General features: G+C 40.4%; 1 protein-coding gene across 3 annotated transcripts in view; it reads left to right on the top strand.

The window, feature by feature from the left end:
* The window catches only part of LRBA (LPS responsive beige-like anchor protein), a 646,348-nt gene extending 634,109 nt beyond the window's left edge, over positions 1–12,239 (top strand). For 2 of the 3 annotated variants that reach the window (XM_073642520.1, XM_073642519.1), the window contains exons 55-56: positions 9,801–9,952; positions 10,392–12,238. In XM_073642520.1, the coding sequence (XP_073498621.1) occupies positions 9,801–9,952; positions 10,392–10,482 (243 nt within the window). In that variant the 3' untranslated portion in view covers positions 10,483–12,238. Of the gene's footprint in view, positions 1–9,800; positions 9,953–10,391 lie in introns of all 3 variants that reach the window. The other variant, XM_073642521.1, reaches the window with a different exon arrangement.
* Positions 12,240–23,855: the final 11,616 nt, after the last annotated feature.

Below are 23,855 nucleotides of genomic sequence, written 5' to 3'. Positions count from 1 at the left end.
AGCGCTTTTTTATTTTATGGAGAGCTCATTGGGAACATACAGACATTATTCGAGAATGCTGGCACATAAGGCCTACTAGTGCTAGTCCTACTTTATATGGGAAAAAGCTGGTGACCGGTTCCCTTTAAGAAAGAAAAGTCATATAAAAACAATCCATAGTGCCATTGCTTTTTTTCTGAAATGGGGCTAAATCCTGGCACCTCTTGGACTTACAGCTGTACGTTGCATCTAAGGCAGCAGCATTTTCAGGTCTTGTGCCTGTAAAGATATTTGTATGAGACATTACATATTTTATACCAGGTTTTGTGGATGCTAACTAGATAGACTGATCAGAAACAAACCCTTTGCAGGACCTTATATACTGTGATGAGATGTTTTCCGTCCCCTTTTGCAGTTTTGTAGGGTCCACTGTTGTTTTCTTCCCCTTTCCAATAATAATGTTCATAATCTGTCACTTTCAGTTGTGATTATGTTGTCAGCCAAGCTAATAAATCTGTGAAATATCTTGAAATCCCTTGCCAGCTAAAACAGTTTCTGCTGTGTTTCCCTGTGTGCTGGGAGCTAGAGTTTGTTGCCTGAGGCTGGGGAAGTCCGCAGTCCAGGCAAACACATGTGTACTGCAGCCACATGTTTTTTCCCCCTCTTCCTTTATTTTCAAAGCAGTCCCTGTTGGGTTTTGGAGTTAAACAATCCACAGCCCCTTTTCCTCATCTGCTTCTGCACTCTATCATGCTGGCAGGCAAGTGGCAACTGTGTGATTAAAGTCCAGCTCCCCCCTCATGTGTAATACCTGCCCATGGATGTGGCAGACTGATGTTTTCACTGCTTGCTTCTCAAGTAATAGGAAGGGGGGAGGGTGCCAGAGGTGAAGCCAAGGAAACCTAAGGTCAAGTCCGACTGCCATTGACTGAATGAGGGGAGTTAAGCAGGTTGTGTTTCATGTGTCATGGTAAGCCCAAGCCCACAGGATGTCGACAAAAGTAACAATTTACAATCATCAGACGCAGGACAGAATTCTAATTTACTTTCTTGTAGGCTGCTAATGAAAACTACCAAGAGACCCCCAGACAGCCTGGGGACACTCGCAGTCTAATCAACGGTATACACCTGTTTTTGTTTTAAATGCTGCATTGCTGAGCAGAGCCCCGGCCAACTGCACGTCAAAGCACATCTACCATGCAATGTTTAGACGTCAAAATGAATAACTTGGATGGAAAGGAAATCCACTCCTTAAACCGAGCTGTTACCTGAGGCAAAGACACTAGCTCTCACAACCCAAGGGATCCAATTATTTGCTTTGTCTGGAGATTGGAAAGGGCACAGTAGCTGCCTACAAGCCATAATCTGCTGGATAGAAGGGATTTCTTTGTTTGTGTTTAAGTAAATAATAGACGCTTATGGCTACAATGTAGTTGGGCGATACAAGTGACGCTATTTGTCCTGTGTTCTCCAAGTGCCGGCCCTAGGAAATATTGTACTGTCAGGGCGGTGGACTGTGTGTGCTGGCTACTGAAGCATGCATTAGAAGAAGAAACCAGATAAATGCATTAATGTGAAGCTAATTGCTATATTCGTTATCATTCATGTTTGTAAGCCATCTAAAGGAATTGACCACTTTCATAAAATTTTCATCCTTCAACACAGTTTGCTATAAAAAATACAAACTACGTTATACCCAGGTCCAGTGGTGAGTGTTCGCTGCTGCTCCCAGTATCTGGCAATGGGTGTGGCGCTGACATCATATCAACAGCGCGGCAGCCAGTGAGCACAGTGGCTGTGAGCGGGGCATTCTGTCTACACTGCCAGAGCGGATGAGCTCCCTGATTGTCTGCTGTGCTGTTTTTGTGACACCAGAAGCTTCGGCGCAGACTCACTGGTGAACCTGGGAACAGTGAGTATAGCACGGTTTCGGTTTTTTTTCTGTACCAAATTGCGTTGGGGAATGAAGATTTTCTGAAGGAGAACAACCTTTTTTTATCAAACCACCAAGTATGGCTCCTGTTTGTTTGGGTTCAACTCTAGGTGCTGGAACTTTTGCCTCACTTCCCAGCATGCAATGTTCTTGCCATTGTTTAACGACTGAAATTCCAAGTTCACTTTGGTAATTTATTCATTTGTTTTATTCACTTATATAGTGCCATTAATTCCACAGTGCTTTACAGACACCATCACTATCCCCATTGGGGTTCACAATCTAAATTCCCTTCTCCCACTACCTGAAATCTGGTCACGCCTCTGCTGTTGGAGACAGATTACTATTTAGAAGAGCTAATTGACTGCAGGTTAGACAGAATGGATACACCCAGTAGAGTGATTTTTGGGGAAAGACATGATATATAATTCAAATTATTTGCAGATTGATTATTTATTACAATATTTATCAAATTTATCAAATGAGATCAAGCCACCTGAAAGTAGAGAGTCCATGTAAATTACATCTGGCTGTCCTTTACTCACATTTTAATGGGATTTCCACTTTCACATTGTTTCTTGGTGACCTTTTAGGCGCTGCTTTAGTTGACTCCTATTGAATGCTGAAATTCTGTGCTTTGCCAGAAAACAAGTAATGTAATTATTCTCCATAACTTAGAGTAATGCAGAACCTCAAAGAAGTTTACCTTCACTGAAAGTGACTGCATATTGCTGGGATAGCCTATGTCCCTGACGTTTGGGTATCTCCGTTAACCAACAGAGTAGATGTTTTTTATTTTACTGGCTTCAGGATGTGCCTCCCTTAGAGACTCAATACATATAGTGGGGAAAATACACACGTGGTCAAAATTGTTGGTACCCCTCCTTTAATGAAAGAAAAACCCACAGTGGTCACAGAAATAACTTGAATCTGACAGAAGTAATAATAAATTAAAAATCCATGAAAATGAACAAATGAAAGTCAGTCATTGCTTTTCAACCCTGCTTCCACATAATTTTTAAAAACATTAAACTCATGAAATAGGCCTGGACAGAAATGGTGGTACCCCTGAAAATAATGTGACAAAAGGGACATGTTAAATCAAGTCATGTCCACTAATTAGCCTCAAAGGTGTCTGCAATCTTGTAATCCGTCAATGGGCTTGTATATAGGGCTACAGATACTCACTGTGCTGTTTGGTGACATGGTGTGCACTACACTCAACATGGACCAGAGGAAGCAAAGGAAAGAGTTGTTTTAGGAGATTAGAAAGAAAATTATAGACAAGCATAGTAAAGGTTATAAGACCATCTCCAAGTAGCTTGATGTTCTTGTGACTACAGTTGCACATATTATTCAGAAATTTAAGATCCATGGGACTGTAGCCAACCTCCCTGGACGTGGCCACAGGAGGAAAATTGATGACAAATGAAAGAGACTTATAATACAAATGGTAACAAAAGAGCCCAGGATAACTTCTAAAGAGATTAAAGGTGAACTTCAAGCTCAAGGAACATCAGTGTCAGATCGCACCATCCGTTATTGTTTGATCCAAAGTGGACTTCATGGGAGACGACCAAGGAGAACACCATTGTTGAAAAAAAGTCCTAAAGCAGCCAGACTGGAATTTGCCAAACTACATGTTAACAAGCCTCAAAGCTTCTGGGAGAATGTCCTATGGACAGATGAGACAAAAATGGAAGTTTTTGGCAAGGCGCATCAGCTCTATGTTCACAGATGGAAAAATGAAGCATTACAAGAAAAGAACACTGTCCCTACTGTGAAACGTGGAGGAGGCTCTGTTATGTTCTGGGGCTGCTTTGCTGCATCTGGCACATGGTGTCTGGAATCTGTGCATGGTACAGTGAAATCTCAAGACTATCAAGGGATTCTAGAGAAAAACGTGCTGCCCAGTGGTCTCAGTCGCAGGTCATGGGTCTTGCAACAGGATGATGACCCAAAACATACAGCTAAAAACACCGAAGAATGGCTAAGAAGAAAACATTGGACTCTTCTGAAGAGGCCTTCTATGAACTCTGACCTAAATCCTATTGAGCATCTTTGGAAAGAGCTGAAACATGCTGTCTGGAAAAGGCAACCTTCAAAGACGAGACAACTGGAGCAGTTTGCTCATGAAGAGTGGGTCAAAATACCTGTCAAGAGGTGCAGAAGTCTCATTGACAGTTACAGGAATCGTTTGATTGCAGGGATTGCCTCAAAAGGTTGTTCAACAAAATATTAAGTTAAGAAGAACCATCATTTCTGTCCAGGCCTATTTCATGAGTTTAATTTTTTTTTAAATTCTGTGGAAGCAGGGTTGAAAAGCAATGACTGACTTTCATTTGTTCATTTTCATAGATTTTTAATTTATTACTTTTGTCAGATTCAAGTTATTTCTGTGACCATTGTGGGTTTTCCTTTCATTAAACGAGGGGTACCAATAATTTTGACCACGTGTGTAAGTATTTGCTACACTGACGATTTTGCAAGTTTTCACACCTACAAAGAATGGAGAGGTCTGTAATTTTTATCATAGGTACACTTCAGCTGTGAGACACAGAATCTAAAAACAAAAAAAAAACAGAAAATTACATTGTATGATTTTTAAATAATTAAATTGCATTTTATTGCATGAAATACTTATTTGATAACCTACCAACTAGAAAGAATTCTGGCTTTCACAGACCTGTTAGATTTTCTTTATGAAGCCCTTCTGCTCTGCACTCATTACCTGTATTAATTGCACTTGTTTGAACTCGTTACCTGTATAAAAGATACCTGTCCACAGACAATCACACTCCAACCTCTCCACCATGGCCAAGACCAAAGAGCTAAGGACACCAGGGACAAAATTGAAGACCTGCTCACCCCAGCACATGTCCAGACCCGTTTGAAGTTTGACAATGACCATCTGGATAATCCAGAGGAGGCATGGGAGAAGGTCATGTGGTGAAATGAGACCAAAATAGAACTTTTTGGTATTAACTGCCCTCGCAATGTTTGGAGGAAGAAGGATGAGTACAACCCCAAGAACACCGCCCCAACCGTGAAACATGGTGGGGGAAACATCAAACTTTGGGTTGATTTTCTGCAAAGGGGACAGGATGATTGCACCGTATTGAAAGGAGGATGGATGGGATCATGTATCTCGAGATTTTGGGCAACGACCTCCTTCCCTCAGTTAGAGCATTGAAAATGGGCCATGGCTGGGCTTCCAGCATGACAATGACGCAAAAAACACAGCCAGGGCAACTAAGGAGTGGCTTCGTAAGAAGCATTTCAAGGTTCTGGATTGGCCTAGCCAGGCTCCAGACCTGAACCTAATAGGAAATCTTTGGAGGGAGCTGAAACTTAATGTTGCCCAGTGACAGCCCCGAAACCTGAAAGATCTGGAGAAGATCTGTATGGAGGAGTGGGCCAAAATCCCTGCTACAGTGTGTGCAAACTTGGTCAAGAACTACAAGAAACGTCTGACCTCTGTAATTTGAAGCAAATGTTTCAGTACCAAATATTAGGTACTGTTTTTCTATTGTATCAAATACTTATTTCATGCAATAAAATGCTAATTAATTATGTAAAAATCATAAAATGTGATTTTCTGGATTTTTTTTTTTTTTTTAAGATTTTTTTCTCCCACAGCTGAAGTGTACCTACGATAAAAATTACAGACCTCTCCATCCTTTGTAGGTGGGAAAACTTGCAAAATCGGCAGTGTATCAAATACTTGTTTTCCCCACTGTAGAATTATATGTCCTCATATGATGCATTCTTTTGTAGCCAAACATCAAAGCATATGATTGAGACAATCCAGCTCGCCATTCACTTTAGAGGCAGACTTCCAAAAGATCTACATTTCGTTGATTTGGGGGTTTTTTTAACAGTTTTTGTTTTTCAGTTTTTTTCTTTAAGGTGATTTAATATTTTTTAGCAGTTTGGGCAGATTTAGCTCTTCAGCCTTTAAATACATTTTCCCAAGTATTTTCCCTGTATTTTTCTTTTCTGTAAAAGCTTGTTCTTTGTGAAATCTTTGCCATATTTCTTATCTTTTTTGCTGTTAGATTTGACTAACTCCCTATACAAAGCCTGTGATCATATTTACTTCTTCCCTTTATTCTTATCTTTTCCTCCTTTACTCCCCCTTGTCACTTGATGCTAGACAGTCCACATTAAGATTTTCTGACTCATCAGCTTTACATATCATATGTTTTCTTAACTTGAAAAGGTTAGTCTTATAGCATCTATATGTCATGTCTATGGAAAAGCAGATATGGGAAATAAGTCTATGTTCTACATTACACGGCTGTATTTCTCCGCCAAAGACAAAAGTCAGTTTTACAAAACGATAATGATTTATGCATACTTTATTACAAGGTGAATACATTATAATTTTTTAATTACATGGTTAATTTATACAGTGGGAAAAGCAAAGCATTATACATCTCTAGTATATAATGGATCCATTTAGAAATAGTGCAGCATGCGTTGTATTCTTTTGTTCTTTCCACTCTGCAGATGACACATTATCCTACATTTTCGGAATACGTCAATTATTTCTGTTTTGTTGTGAACTTTCTTGATTTGATTTGGCTTTTGAGGAGGTGGTCTTCAGTATTTATCATTTTATATCATACCATATGCAAATATGCTGCATTTTCCTGCCGTGTATTTTTTTTTTTATAGATGTCTGCACCATAATATACTATAGCAATCTGCTCTAATTATTATGTTTTTCTGCTTTTTTTTTTGCTCTTTCTTTTTTTATGCATTTTTTGTGTGCAGAAACCCTGGGATTCTTCATTCAAAAACTCTATTTTTTAAGTCTCCCTATTGAAATCTATAAGAAAAAAAACAGTTCAACAGCATCCTTAATCAGTCAGAGGTCGTGAGTTTTCATGAAATCATGTTTGTACTGATGCCGATTTTCTGCGTTGAAAAAATGTATGGACCATGGATTTATAGTTATTTTCTCATTCTGTTTTTATAATCTTCCTTATGGGTCATTTCTTAGACCCTGTTGACATCTGCATCATGAAATTGAGTTTTAATAGGAGCCAAAATGCTGTTCTGGGTCCGTCATACAATGGTTGCCAAAGGCACTAGATCCGGTTTTACAGGGAAGTCTGTTGTCATTATTTTGAGATGAAGTATCAGAGCCTTAGATATATGCAAATCTGATATGCAATAAAGTTGTTCATTTGTCCACATTAATTATATGCTTAAAGGGTTTCCCACTCATCATTTTTTTAAGGCCACGTTCATACGTTCGGTATTTGGTCAGTATTTCACATCAGTATTTGTAAGCCAAAATCAGGAGTGGAACAATCAGAGGAAAAGTATAATAGAAACCCGTCACCACTTCTGTGTTTATCACCCATTTTGGCTTACAAGTACTGATGCAAAATACTGAACGTGTGCATGTGGCCTTAAAATAAGCCAGAATGCTTAAACAAAAGTATTCTCACCTTACTGATCTGCCCGTGCAGTGGTTACATGTCCATCTAGCTACAAAATTAAGGGAGTAGAGCATCAGTGGATCGGGCCCTTTTTAAAATTTGTAATAGACAACCCTTTTAAATAAAAGTGTGATATGGGATAGGTAACACTCGTGATATCCAGCTTGCCTTTCTACTCATTATTTTACATTTTTTTATCCTGACCTGCTATGCAAATAGCCTCTCCATAGAGGAAGGGAACAAGGTGTCTAGTGCCACCAATTGGAGGTAGCAACCCTCTAAGTCAATATTCACCCTTTAAAGAGCCATGCCACATGTATTAGGATAGAAAGCCTAACCAAAATCTCCAAAAGTAAAAGACCTCCATTTGCAGACAGCTGTTTTAGTGTTTTTGCTACTCAACATGACCACTTATGCTATAGTCTAGCTGAGTGATCTTTTTTTGATACCTAGAATTCAGGCCTTAAAACAATGCATAGCAACGTGTTAGTATTTTTATGGTTCAGATTTTGCTGCAGCATATATGGAATAAAAATGTCAGTCAGTCATACAATCAGGCAATTACCCGTAGACCCTTAAGCCATTCAGCACAACACCCTATACTTTTTAATGTAAAATTCAATACAAAGTTTATTTTCCTATTAGAAATTGGCAGGAGAAAATTATAGTCCAGAACACTCTGCCTTCCAAGTAGGAAGATTGTGAACCCCTAAGACATCCACAAATGAGATAATCTGAATAGATGGCAGTAATTTAATAAAGACATTGGGAGAATCATTTTCTTAGGTTATAGAAGGGTTAAAGATTAATGGCTTTAATTTGCCTCTTACTATAGAACTTCTCTCATAAAACGCTTAGAATATAAAAAACCATTGAACCGTGACTGGAAGGTTAATGGATTTTCTTCAGATGAATTTTCTAAGTGTAGCAAATAATTATTTGTCATGGTAATAATTGCAATTCAAAAATAGCCTCAGGAGATCGCAGCCGAGCAAACAAGGGATCAGAATGATTATTGATTTAGCTTATGTAATAATCTATGGCAATGTGTCTGTATGGGGATACAGCTCTTACACATCTGTACGCGCAGCACAGACTGCAATTGTTCAGAAAGAATTCTATCATGAAGGATGAAAAGTTGCATGAGTTGTAAATTTTGTAGAACAGTTTATGATGGCAGTGTGTACTGCTATAGTATTGAAAGGAGACCAAATATGATAATGTATTCCAGAAATCATCAGGAGACGCATAAAGCAGTCATAAAACTAACCACAATATCACCACCGTCCCATTGCTAGATACTGAAATATGAAGTTAAATCTCATTCTATGAAAAGTTGATAAATATTTATTTTGTTCCCTCTTTGAGGCTGACCCTTCTGCAGTTCGGTTTCCTCACCTGCATGAAATACCTTACTTTTTAGCTTACTTAAAGGGGTTGTCCAGCAGACAGCCGGATGTAAGAGCTGCACAGCTGAGCTGTGTTCAGTGTGTAAGGCCACTGCCAGGTACTGCAGCGGCGACCATTGCACACTATGGTAGTAGCGCCTACACATCGAATGGAGCTGTGCTATCCAGCTCTGCTCTGTGTTCACATCCAAACTGCGCTATAGCTAATTACAGCTGATCAGTGGGGGTGCTAGGTGTCAGATGCCCACCGATTCAATTTTGATGATCTATTTTAAGGGTAGGCAATCAATATTAGATGCTTGGACAACCCCTTTATCTCACATGCTAACATTGTTTAATTTTCTTAGAAATTATTTTTTTTCAATCAGTTTATACATTTACTGAAAATCCGTTTAATGGAACTATTCAGACAGTGTTGTGTCCTTAACCTCAGACATAAAGTGCACAGTTTTACTGCAGGTGTGTTTTTTTTTTTTTTTTTTTTTTGTTAAGTTAAAGTGGTGTTTTTTGGATTGAATATGGAAAAAGGGGGAAATGCCTTTTTGCCCCCATTATTGTAAGTGGATTGTCCCAAGACCACAAGAATGGGGATCTTGTGCTCCCTGTTTCATTTGAATAGTGGAAGTGCATGCATGCAACGGCTTCATTTGTTAATGGGATTGAAAGAAATGACAAGCGCTCTACTCGGCAATGTCTGGTGTCCTATAGACTTTGAATGAAGCTGCCCCATGCATATGTTACAACCATCTTATTTAAATAGACTTGGGACCCCTGTTCCTGAGATTGATGGGGGTCCTAGCTTTAGGACAAACAGTGATCAGCGATTTATCATCTCTCCTGTAGATAATCACAAGTTTAAATTGTGGGACATACCATGATTTTCATATTTCTCATTGTTTCCCAAAATGCCTAGTAGTAAGAGATCACAAGAAATATAAATGTGGCAATGAAGGCTCTTTTTCATATTGGGTAAATTGCATAAATCGGGAATTGTGCTTAAAGCTTGTTGTGTGTTGGACCTTTTAGGCAATACTGATGAGCCGAGATGGACAGTACCTGCTAATAGGAGGAGACAGCGGAGTTGTCATGATTTGGCAAGTATGTGACTTGAAACATCTCTTTGCCTACCCAGGCTGTGATGCTGGCATCCGATCCATGGCCATGTCCTATGACCAAAGGTGAGTGATTCACTCTAATTACCATTGATGTCCACTGTTAAGAATAACGTTCAGGCCTCAATTTTGCACATAGAAGAGATTTTATGAAAAATGACATCATAAATAATCAGACTGTAACTTGATATTTTATAGTCGCCTTCATCCTCAGCCTATATAACTTATCAGAATAAAGCTCTAGTACGCACAGCCCAGCCTATTCTGTAAGTTTTAGCAAAATTGTATAACCTGTATTTCTCAAAGGCACATTCAGAAAGTCAGATAAATTGCTGATAGCAGCTAGTTAATGAGGCGACTTCATAATAATTTTGAAAGCGAGTAATTTTTAATTTAAATATAGATTTGTTTATGTATTGTTAAATACAGATACATACTGTACACACAAATGTATATACGTTATGTATAATGCATATGATTGACGGTATGTTTTCATCACTTTCAGGTGTATAATGACTGGCATGGCATCAGGAAGCATTGTGCTTTTCTACAACGATTTTAACCGCTGGCACCACGAATATCAGACAAGATATTGATACCAAGCAAGCTGTGGATACATTACTGATGCACTGAAATTCTAACTTCTGTCTGGAGGTAGAAGCCATCTGCCTCTGCATAGGTCCTTAGAAATGGCTATATTACATCTGAATGTAATTTATCAAAACTGAAATCGGCAACTATTTTTAGAATTAATTGCTATTTTTGTAGACCTTGCTTTACCTTTTTTTGTGGGATGAGAAACTTGCAGAAGTATAAAGGCTGCTGAGTTATGTAGTAAAATATATATATAAATAAATATATATTTTTTAGTCCTAAGGAGACATTTATTTTCATCTGTGTATCTGGAGAGTAAACTTAACTTGGTGGCTGGATTATTTAGGCCAGGTCTCTCTCAATGACTAGCTTTTCACGATCTTGATTTTATTAGAGTGGTTGAGGAATACTTCCTTTGAGACATTTTAATCTGCATCTTTCATTCATTTTATGCCATCATGCAGTACGTTTTTCTTGTTTTCCTTTTTTTTTCCTACTGATTGTACTATTACAGCACTGAAGATTTCATGGTCAGGGGAATAATGGCAATTTGTGGTTAATTAATTGTATAATGCTATGAAGAATTAAATTCCATCTCGATACTTGGAACACTTTAAATAATAGATTACCCATAGGATTCTCCTTAAAGTGTTGTCCAGGATTAGAGAAGCAAGGCTGCTTTCTTCCAAAACCTCACCCCTCCCGTCTGTTGAAATACCATACACAACCTGTAGACAAATGATTCTGTTCTTAAGTGAAAATGGTCATGTTTATCTAATTCTGGACTACATGTTTAAATAGTTTCAGCTTGAAGGGGGAACTAAAATAAATGGAAGATAGTATAATGACTAGTATGAAAAAGTAATTATATAGTGGGATTAAGGTTTAGCTCTATACAGGTAAATCGGTTGAATGAGTTTAGTAAAAATGGCTGCTTTCTTCCAGATATAGCGCTATTTCTGTCCGTGGCTTGTCTCTGGTATTGAAACTCTGCTACATATACTTAAGTGGGGCAATACTGGACACAGCTCCTGCATAAAACTGGCGTCTCTATAAGAATGCTGCTATGTTACTTTTATCTATAACATTGGCTCAAATAATAAACTAAATATTCTTGTTGGTGATCAGATATGACATTGGTCTTTGGATATCATGTTCTTTCAGTGGAGCTGATGTTACATCTCCTGTAAATGTTTCTTTTCATTTCTATGTGAATATGTTAATATCCAGAAAAACATAGACCGCATTTAAAAATATGCAGAAATTTTCAAGTGTAACAGGAGAGATCTACATTTTCTATTTTCTTATAATGTAAGTAGACTCAGATTCCTCCTTCTTAGCAGTCTAGTGATTCTCCACCATTCTTCCTTGGTTACTATTAGTTGTAGTACCAAATCATTATGATAAAACTGTTTGTAAGAAGTGTCTGTTGACCCCCAGACAGATCTAAAGTAATAATGTAAACTAATAACGAATAATGTCGTTGCATAGTCTTTACCTTTTTCTACAAGATTGCTGTGCAGAATTCTGTGAACCTATTTGTGAAAAAAGAACTGTATTGTTTCGTGAGTCCGTATTGCATAAAGATTTGTTTGTACTTTGTGATCTGTTTGTGAGCTGAACCTACATTCCTCATCTTTCTTAATCAAGACTATATCTACTGGCTTGCCGGTCCAGCTCACCTTTTTCTACTCATTCAGTGACAATCTTTTCATTAGCTCAAGTGTGGGAAAGTCTGAATGGAAAAAAAATAAAATGGAATTTGTAATTGAAATTTGTCGTTACGTCATTCATTCTCACGGTGTATACGCATATGAGAAAAAGTCTAGAAGAAAATTATGGCAGATCTTTTTTTTTTTGTTTAATTTGGTTGTTACCCAAATGGACCTACAGTATAGACAGAAGAACCTGAGGATTCCGAGTAATATTATTACTAAACTAATCTAATTCCATCAGATATTACATAAAAAAGCACAAGTGAAAGACTGAAGCCGTACAGTACTCTCCTTCCAGCGTATATACATCCTGAAAGACTAATTTTGTATATATAAGCATCCTTCCTTGTCACTCACTTCTAACCACGTTGTGGTTTCCAAGCCGCTCCTTTCTTAGGTCTCCTCTGTACTCCAACTGTTGTCTGAAGTGTCTGTTGTCAATCAATCTGAATGCATCGCGGAGAGAAGTGGTGTAAGGATGTTCACCACCATGGTATTCTATTATAAAATGAGTACGACAATGCAGTTTGGAACCGTTTACAATAATGTTGCTGAATATGGACCTGCTACACTGATTTATACATGTGGTTGTCTGTCCTGCTACTTAGTCCTGCGCTTGAAGAACACCGGGCAATGATAAATATATAATAATAAAATATAGTAATATAGCAAAATAAGTCTACTCGCACAGTAGTGTAGTAAAATAACTGTTTTGTCATGATTGCATTAAATTTGTAATATATTCCATAATCTTTTTTACAGGTAGTCAAATATGTCCATTTTTCAAGTGGACAGCACTCTAGGAACCTCTCCTTTTCTCTGGTGTTTTGTAAATCAGAAACAATCTTTTTCTAGCATTAGTTCGTAGTTTCCTGAGCGCTTTTTCATAGTTTTTTCCTGCTGGCAATTTTTTTGCTGTTCTTTTTATTGTTATTCCAGCATTATTGATGCATCTTTTTTCGGTTTTTTTTTTTTGGATGTTTTTTAACTGCATTCAACAATGAAGAAACTGCTAGCAGGTCTTCATGCACAAACTAACAAAACAAAAAGCCTCCCATCTTCTGTATCTTCCAATTGACTTGTATACATACAGTTGAAACCTGAAGTTTACATACACTATATAAAAAGACACGTATGAATGTTTTTCTCAATATCTGACATGAAAACAGAATAAACCTTTCCCATTTTAGGTCAATTAGGATTAGCATAATTTTTAATATTTGCCAAATGCCAGAATAATGAGAGAGAGAATGTTTTAAGGCATTTTTATTATTTACTGCAAAACACACCAATAAGTCATTAGGGCAAAGAATCTTATAGACACCAATGAGAGATAAAAACACACATAGCCCAAATGTGCCAAAGCTTTATTGAAAACATATACCAGTAAATACACACAATAAAAAACAATAAAAGACACACCACAGAAAGAAACCGGTGCATCAATACGGCTGCGTATGTCAGTGACCAGTGTCAGTAAAGGCCAGGCCCACAATATCCTACTTGTAACTTGAAAATATATACCAAATGCAGAGATAAAGGGCATATCAAAGAAAAGCAGCAGATATATACAGTACAGACCAAAAGTTTGGACGCACCTTCTCATTTAAAGATTTTTCTGCATTTTCATGACTATGAAAATTGTACATTCACACTGAAGGCATCAAAACTATGAATTAACACATGTGGAATTATATACTTAACAAAAAAGTGTAAAACAACTGAAAATATGTCTTCTATTCTAGGTTCTTCAAAGTAGCCACCTTTTACTTTGATGACTGCTTTGCACATTCTTGGCATTCTCTTGATGAGCTTCAAGAGGTAGTCACCGGAAATGGTCTTCCAACAATCTTGAAGGAGTTCCCAGAGATGCTTAGCACTTGTTGGCCCTTTTGACTTCACTCTGCGGTCCAGCTCACCCCAAACCATCTTGATTGGGTTCAGGTCTGGTGACTGTGGAGGCCAGGTCATCTGGCGTAGCACCCCATCACTCTCGTCCTTGGTCAAATAGCCCTTACACAGCCTGGAGGTGTGTTTGGGGTCATTGTCCTGTTGAAAAATAAATTATGGTCCAACTAAACTCAAACCGGATGGATTAGCATGCCGCTGCAAGATGCTGTGGTAGCCATGCTGGTTCAGTATGCCTTCAATTTTGAATAAATCCCCAACAGTTTCACCAGCAAAGCACCCCCACATCATCACACCTCCTCCTCCATGCTTCACGGTGGGAACCAGGCATGTAGAGTCCATCCGTTCACCTTTTCTGCGTCACACAAAGACACGGTGGTTGGAACCAAAGATCTCAAATTTGGACTCATCAGACCAAAGCACAGATTTCCACTGGTCTAATGTCCATTCCTTGTGTTCTTTAGCCCAAACAAGTCTCTTCTGCTTGTTGCCTGTCCTTAGCAGTGGTTTCCTCGCAGCTATTTTATCATGAAGGCCAACTGCACAAAGTATCCTCTTAACAGTTGTTGTAGAGATGTGTCTGCTGCTAGAACTCTGTGTGGCATTGACCTGGTCTCTAATCTGAGCTGCTGTTAACTTGCGATTTCTGAGGCTGGTGACTCGGATAAACTTATCCTCAGAAGCAGAGGTGACTCTTGGTCTTCCTTTCCTGGGGCGGTCCTCATGTGAGCCAGTTTCTTTGTAGCGATTGATGGTTTTTGCAACTGCACTTGGGGACACTTTCAAAGTTTGCCCAATTTTTCAGACTGACTGACCTTCATTTCTTAAAGTAATGATAGCCACTCATTTTTCTTTACTTAGAATTTGTATTATGGCAAGAAAAAAGCAGCTAACAGTCTATTCAGTAGGACTATCAGCTGTGTGTCCACTGACTTCTGCACAACACAACTGATGGTCCCAACCCCATTTATAAGGCAAGAAATCCCACTTATTAAACCTGACAGGGCACACCTGTGAAGTGAAAACCATTTCCGGTGACTACCTCTTGAAGCTCATCAAGAGAATGCCAAGTGTGTGCAAAGCAGTCATCAAAGCAAAAGGTGGCTACTTTGAAGAACCTAGAATATAAGACATATTTTCAGTTGTTTCACACTTTTTGTTATGTATATAATTCCACATGTGTTAATTCATAGTTTTGATGCCTTCAGTGTGAATGTACAATTTTCAAAGTCATGAAAATACAGAAAAATCTTTAAATAAGAAGGTATGTCCAAACTTTTGGTCTGTACTGTATATGTAATCCAATATACAGATAAGCAAGCGGAATTTAATAAATAGCATGATAAATATCAATAACATCCCTCACTAGTGTATACAGGTATCGAGAAATCAATACAGCTGCATATATCAATGACCAGTGTCAGTAAAGGGAAGGCCCATAGTGTAGTTATCAACAAATAACCATAGTTACCTAGGAGCACGAGTCAATGGTCCAGGCACCCACCACGCACCCGACGCGCGTTTCGCATAGGAAATGCTTCGTCCAATTCCGCTTGGTTATCTGTATATTGGATTACATATATATATCTGCTGCTTTTCTTTGATATGCCCTTTATCTCTGCATTTGGTATATATTTTCAAGTTACAAGTAGGATATTGTGGGCCTGGCCTTTACATATGCAGCCGTATTGATGTTTGATACATGTATACACTAGTGGGGGATGTTATTATTGATATTTATCATGCTATTTATTAAATTCCACTTGGTTATCTGTGTATAGGATTACATATATATATTTGCTGCCTTTCTTTTTATATGCCCTTCATTTGTATATTGGTATATATTTTCCTAAGGGAGTTACAAGCAGGATATTATACCTGATACTTCTAGTGGTCCAGACTCTCCACCGGTTTCTTTCTGTGGTGTGTCTTTTATTATTTACTGCAAAGTCAGAAGTTTACTTACACTAAGATTACTATGCCTTTAAACAATTCTGGACTGCCCATATGATGATATCATGTGTTTGGAAGCTTCTGATTTTTTGGCAACATCTGAGTTAGAGACACACCTGTGGATGTATTTTAATGCACACCTGAAACACACTGCTGCTTTTTGTAGCGGTCATGGGAAAGTCTAAAGAAATCAGCCAAGATATCAGGAAGAGAATTGTGGACTTGCACAAGTCTGGCCCATCCTTGGGTACAATTTCAAGATACCTGAAGGTGCCTTGTTCATCTGTACAAATAATTGTACACAAGTACAAACAAGATGGGAATGTCCAGCCATCATGCAGCTCAGGAAGGAGAAGGGTTCTGTGTCCCAGAGATGAACGTGCTTTGGTCCAACATGTGCCTATCAACCCAAGGACAAAGCCAAAAGACCTTGTGAAGATGATGGCGGAAACTGGTAAGATTGTGTCAATATCCACAGTGAAACGAGTACTGTATCAACATGGACCGAAAGGCCACTCTACCAGAAACAAGCCACTACTCCAAAAGAAACATAAAAAAGCCAGATTAATGTTTGTAAATGCACACAGGATCAAAGATTTTAATTTTTGGAGACATGTCCTGTGGTCTGATGAAACTAAAATTGAACATTTTGGGCATAATGTCCATTGTTACATTTGGAGGAAAAAGGGAGAAGCTTGGAAGCCTAAAAACACCATCCCAGCTGTGAAACACAGGGTGGCAGCATCATGTTGTGGGGTTGTTTTGCTGCAGGAGGAACTGGTACACTTTCCAAAATAGCTGGCATCATGAGAAAAGAAGATTATGTGGCAATACTGAAGCAACATCTCAAGACATCAGCCAGAAAGTTAAAGCTTGGGCGGAAATGGGTTTTTCAAATGGACAATGACCCGAAGCATACTGCCAAAATGGTAACAAAGTGGCTTAAGGATAACAAAGTCAATGTTTTGGAGTGGCCATCACAAAGCCCTGATCTCAATACCATTGAAAATTTATGGGCAAAGCTGAAAAGTAGGGGCGAGCAAAGGGACCTACAAACCCTCAGTTACACCAGTTTTGTCAGGAGGAATGGGCCCAAATTCCGACCAACTATTGTGAGAAGCTTGTGGAAGGATATCCCAAACGTTTGACCCAAGTCATTCAGTTTAAGGGCAATGGTACCAAATACTAATGAAATGTATGTAAACTTTTTTGACTTTGCAGTAAGTAATAAAAATGCCTTAACTCATTCATTCTCTCTCATATTATTCTGGCATTTGGCAAATATTAAAAATTATGGTAATCCTAATTGGCCTAAAACGGGAAAGGTTTATTCTGATTTCATGTCAGATATTGAGAAAAACATGCATGTGTCTTTTTATATAGTGCATGTAAACTTCTGGTTTCAACTATAAAAGTATAGAGCAGGGGTCTCAAACACGCGGCCCGCGGGCCGCATGCGGCCCCTGAGGCTGCTTTATGCGGCCCGCAGGCACAGACCCCTTGACGATCCCGACCTGGTCCAGGAGGAGCCGCCGACAGCAGCGCTGAATTGCCACACAGAGACTGTTTCCCAGCACTGCATTTCCAATGCCAGCCGCTGGCCAATCAGAGGCCAGCAGCTGATATCTGCGTGTCGGCGCAGCGAGTATGACGTCATTGCCATATGCAGATGTCAGCTGCTGGTCTCTGATTGGCCGGCGGCTGACATTGAAAATGCTGTGCTGGGAGACAGCCTCTGTGCGGCAATGCAGCGCTGCTGTCGGCGGCTCCTCCTGGACCAGGTCGGGATCGTCAAGGGGTCGGACTCTGTGGTGCCTGCGGGCCACATCTGCAGGAAGGCCGCCGAGGGAACGGAGGACAGGTGAGAATCATCTTTTTTTTTTTTCTATTTTATGTGTGTGAAGAACAGCACAGGGGGCACAGAGCCACAACATGGGGACCGGGATGGGGCACAGAGCCACAAGAGGGGACCTGGATGGGGCACACAGGCACAAGATGGGGACCTGGATGGGGCACATAGTCACAAGATGGGGACCTGGATGGGGCACATAGCCACAGGATGGGGACCTGAATGGGGCACATAGCCACAAGATGGGGACCAGAGCCACAACATGGGGACCTGGAAGGGGCACAGAGCCACAACATGGGGACCGGGATGGGGCACAGAGCCACAACATGGGGACCGGGATGGGGCACAGAGCCACAAGAGGGGACCTGGATGGGGCACATAGCCACAAGAGGGGACCTGGATGGGGCACATAGCCACAGGATGCGGACCTGGATGGGGCACAGAGCCTCAAGATGTGGACCTGGATGGGGCACATAGCCACAAGATGGGGACCTGGATGGGGCACAGAGCCACAAGATGGGGACCAGAGCCACAAATGGGGACCTGGATGGGGCACATAGCCACAAGATGGGGACCTGGATGGGGCACATAGCCACAAGATGGGGACCTGGATGGGGCACATAGCCACAAGATGGGGACCTGGATGGGGCACATTGCCACAGGATGGGGACCTGGATGGGGCACATTGCCACAGGATGGGGACCTGGATGGGGCACATAGCCCCAAGATGGGGACCTGGATGAGGCACATTAGTACAAGATGGGCACCAGGATGGGGAACGTTGCCACAGGATGGGGACCTGGATGGGGCACATAGCCACAGGATGGGGACCTGGATGGGGCACATTAGTACAAGATGGGGACTTGGATGGGGAACATTACTACAAGATGTTTTCCATTATTACTATATGATGCTAATTGTAAGACAATATTACTGTATGTGGCCAATTGGGGGAAATAAAATTGTAAAAAAAATAAAAAATAAAATAAAGCATGAAAAAATATTGGGCACTAAAAATGCTGTTTTATATGTAAACTAAAGTAAACACAAAAAAGTGCACGTTTATTATCGCCACATCCATAACGACCCAAGCCATAAAAAAATAAACACGGCAAAAATGTTCAAAAGGTGTATACAAAAAAAATGGTATCACTAAAAATGTCACATTGAACAAAGAATGCTGCCCCCCAAATTCAAATTTTTTCCATATGCGGCCCATATACCCAGCCGAGTTTGAGACCCCTGGTATAGAGCATCTTCAGAGCAGAAGGTCACTTTTAACGATTAGTCTTTGGAAGCCTGAAGCTGTTAAGATGCTCCAAAGCTTGAACATATGAACAATATGTCTTTTTTTAGATCAATATGAATGTGTTAGTGCATTTTTAGTGCATTTTCTGGTGGTTTTCAGAGCAAACTCACTCCAAATCTGCCCAAAAAAAAAAAAATGTAGTGCGAGCTTACCCTTTAAAGATGACCTACCCACTCTCCTGATGGATGTATTGTAGTAAATACTTACATTTCTCACACAATATTTTGGAGCAACTTTTTTTTTAAAACTGTTATTCCTCCTGGAAATGAATGATTAAATTGAAATTGACACGTCTGCCATGTTTTTATATGGTCAGATATTGACTAATCAAAGACAAAAGTGTCAGGTAGTAATGCAAACTATTCACAAGGTAATAGTAACACCTAGTTGTCAACTTTTGATTTATTTTTGGGCAGAAGAGCGGCCCTAACACACTCCTAGTTTTTAGAAATGATGATCCAGAATTATTTATAAGGAATGCAAGTATTTAGTAAAGTGGGCATGGATATACTTAATAAAAATAGAGCTGTAAACCGAGCCTTAAACATAGAAGCAGCTTTTCCTCATCTGTTTGACATGGTTATTTCCATTGGATATTAGTTTATTTTGAATTGAGTGGCAGTGTATAAACAAGGAAAGCCGATTATTGTACTCACTGAAGACAAAGTGGAGCAGAAATGTTCATTGTCGAAACAGCTGCTCCACTTAAAGAGAATAGGGCCCCCAAACCCGTTTTTATTGATGATAATCTCACAGCTCGGCAAATTATCTATCCCGTCAATAGGATAACAAAGTGTCATTTTGACACAATCCTTTTAAAGTAATGGCATTTTTGTAAATGGGAATACCATACGTAAGAAAAGGAGATAACTAATGAAGGTCATGCACACTGTGAACCAATTTAACAAAGATATTTTATTAAATACAACATAACACAAATTCAAAAAGACAGAAAAAAAATAAATAAAAATATTTTAAAAAGTGCATACAAGAACAGAAAAAGCCAAATCCAGACCAGGCATCCTGATATGTGCCTGTGTCATACCCCCTACCTCAGTATTGCAAGTGATATCCCCCCCACAAAAACCCAACTATAAGTAAAGGTTATCAAACAGACTACCATTGTGCAAAAAAATCAGACAAAGGAGATGTCACAAAAAAGTGTCAACACGCAAGATACAAAAATAGCAACATTTGAACTTTTAGAATAGTAGACACAAGGTGTATCATAAAGTGAACAATATATCCCAAAAGTACATCATATAAAATCCCACAATAAGCCCCATACATGGATCGTCCTCAAATGTGACTTCCTCAGAGGTTAATTATCCAAATTAATTATTATTTTACAACAATTCACCTGTATAGATCTGGAGGAATGAGTAGTGGATAGCATGGTACACTCGGACTTGAGAAGTGAGTAATGCAAATGGAATTACGCGCTAAGAGGAATGACTGGTATGTTTTACCCTACAGTTTGTAGCGCGTGCAAAAAAGTATGATAGTAGCAATCATAATCCACTTAATAAAGGTGCACCACATGAATACTATCTTACTAAACATCCAAAATTAATGCTTAAGGAGATCTTGTAACCATCAAAGAGACCTACCATAGACAATCGGCACAAGATAAACACTTGTGTATTACAAAATGCAAAATTAATGGCTTTGTTCCAGTCTATAGTACATGGCATTCATTGAAAATGTATAATGAAACCTCTTTGAGTGTAAAGAGCCATGCCACTAATGGGATATGTAATGTCTGTGTTTCACAGTAAGTAATCGGGTGAGTAGTTGAAAATAAAACTGCACGTCTGATGGCAAGGTCTGGTCACATTTTCCTCGGAGGGGCCATTCTGAGAACAGAAGATCTGTGAAGAAGGCTACACTAACCAGCAGTAGGTGTTTTACAAAGGAGGAGAACCTGTAATGGCTCACTCACATGTCAGTTTTTCATGTATGAGATTTTTTCACGGATAGCTTTCGTGCCTATGATAATCTCTGGGGGCTGTTCACATGTCCGATTTTTTTTTTTTTTTCTTGAGACTGGTGGTCCATGCAAAATCACAGGGATTATTATTATTATTTTATCATTATTTATTATAGCGCCATTTATTCCATGGAGCTTTACATGTGATAGGGATATACATAGCAAAAACATTTACATAATCTTAAAATGAGTCAGCGATTGGTACAGGAGGAGAGAGGACCCTGCCCGCGAGGGCTCACAGTCTACAAGGGATGGGTGAGGATACAGTAGGTGGGGGTAGAGGAGGTCATGCAGTAATGTGGTGGGGCGGTGGTCACTGCAGGTTGTAGGCTTGTCGGAAGAGGTAGGTCTTCAGGTTTCTTTTGAAGGCTTCCATGGTAGGCGAGAGTCTGATATGTTGGGGTAGAGAGTTCCAGAGTAGGGGGGATGCGCGGGAGAAATCTTGTATGCGATTGTGGGAAGAGGAGATAAGATGGGAGTAGAGAAGGAGATCTTGTGAGGATCGGAGGTTGCATGCAGGTAAGTACCTGGAGACTAGATCACAGATGTATGGAGGAGACAGGTTGTGGATGGCTTTGTATGCCATGGTTAGGGTTTTGAACTTGAGTCTCTGGGCAATGGGGAGCCTGTGAAGGGATTGACAGAGGGGAGAGGCTGGGGAGTATTGGGGGGACAGGTGGATTAGTCGAGCAGCAGAGTTTAGGATAGATTAGAGGGGCGCAAGAGTGTTGGAAGGGAGGCCACAGAGCAGGAGGTTGCAGTAGTCAAGGCGGGAGATGATGAGGGCATTCACTAGTGTTTTTGCAGAGTCTTTGCTGAGGAATGCACGGATTCGGGAGATATTTTTGAGTTGGAGTCGGCAGGAAGTGGAAAGGGCTTGGATATGTGGTTTGAAGGAGAGATCAGAGTCCAGGGTTACCCCAAGGCAGCGAGCTTGTGGGACTGGGGAGAGTGAACTGCCATTGATGTTGATGGATAGGTCAGATGGGGGATATGAATGAGAGGGTGGAAAGATGATGAACTCTGTTTTATCCATGTTGAGTTTTAGAAATCTGGCAGAGAAGAAAGATGAGATGGGGGACAGACATTGTGAGATTTTGGTTAGTAGGGAGGAGATACCGGGTCCAGAGAGGTAGATCTGTGTGTCATCCGCATCAGAGGTGATACTGAAAGCCGTGAGACTCTATGAGCTGTCCCAGGCCAAAGGTGTGGATGGAGAAGAGCAGAGATCCTAGAACTGAACCTTGGGGGACACCAACAGATAGGGGGCGAGATGAGGAGGTAGTGTGTGAGTGAGTGGGAGACACTGAATATCCTGTCTGTTAAGTATGAGGAGATCCAAGATAGGGCCAAGTCCGTGATGCCAAGAGATGAGAGAATCTGTAGTAAGAGGGAATGGTCGACTGTGTCGAAGGCAGATGACAGGTCCAGAATGAGGAGGATGGAGTAGTGTCCCTTGGATTTGGCGGTTAGTAGGTCGTTGGTGACTTTGGTCAATGCTGCTTCAGTCGAGTGATGCGGTCAGAAGCCAGATTGTAGGCGGTCGAAGAGGGAACAGGAGGAGAGGTGGGAGGACAGTTCAAGGTGGACATGTTGTTCTAGTAGTTTTGAGGCATAGGGGAGAAGTGATATGGAGCGGTAGCTAGTCAGAGAGGATGGGTCAAGGGAGGGCTTTTTGAGGATGGGTGTGATTGAGGCATGTTTGAAACATGAGGGACAGACACCGGTTGTTAGGGTTTGGATGAAGACTGTGGTAAGGTTAGGGATGAGGTGGGATGGGATTGGGTCAAGTTCGCAGGTGGTGAGGTGTGATTTGGAGAGTAAAGAGGAGACTTGACCTTCTGTAATGGTGGAGAAGTGCGGTTTGGAGGAGGAAGGTTGAGTAGATATGAGGAGGGGTTGTGCGGACTTTAGGCAAAAGCTTTGTCTGATGGTGTCCAAGTCTTTGGCTGAGATGAGAGAAGAGGGAGGAGGTGCTGGGGGATGAAGGCGAGAATTGAAAGTGTTAAATAGCTGTTTAGGGTTGTGAGACAGGGAGGATATGAGAGATGAGAAGTAGGTTTGTTTTGCTGTAGTGAGTGTGGACTTGAAAATAGTGAGGGATTGTTTGAATGCGATGAAGTGCTCAATGGAGTGAGACCTTTTCCATCTCCGCTCCGCAACCCTGGAGGCCCATCGCAGTTCTTTAGTAAGTTTGGTGTGCCAGGGTTGCCTGTTGATTGTGCGAGCTTTGGTATGTGTGAGAGGGGCGATCGAGTCGAGAGCTGCAGCTATTGTGGTGTTATATAAAGCGGCAGCAACATCTGCATTGTGTAAGGAATTTATGTCTGTAAGAGGGAGGAGGGATTCAGAGAGTGAGTGTAGGTCAAGGTGTTTGAGGTTTCTGTGAGCGTGTGTAAGTTTGTGGAGTGGGGATTGTGCACCTGGAGAGGAGAGGGTAGAGAATGTGAGGAGGTTATGGTCAGAGAGAGGGAGAGGTGAGTTAGAGAGGTTAGATAGGGAACAGAGGCGGGTGAAGATGAGGTCCAGTGTGTGGCCATCTTTATGAGTAGCTGCAGAAGACCATTGAGGAAGTGAGGGATAGGAACTTAGAGACAGACAAGTGGGAAGTGTCAATGGAGATGTTGAAGTCACCCATTTTGATAGTGGGG

The sequence above is a fragment of the Phyllobates terribilis genome, unplaced genomic scaffold, assembly GCF_046119375.1.
Source record: "Phyllobates terribilis strain yellow unplaced genomic scaffold, ASM4611937v1 Scaffold_1__5_contigs__length_1240528914, whole genome shotgun sequence".
Lineage (NCBI taxonomy): Eukaryota > Metazoa > Chordata > Amphibia > Anura > Dendrobatidae > Phyllobates > Phyllobates terribilis.
The sequence above is the reverse complement of the archived record's forward strand: the minus strand, read 5'-3'. Positions and strand labels throughout refer to the sequence as shown.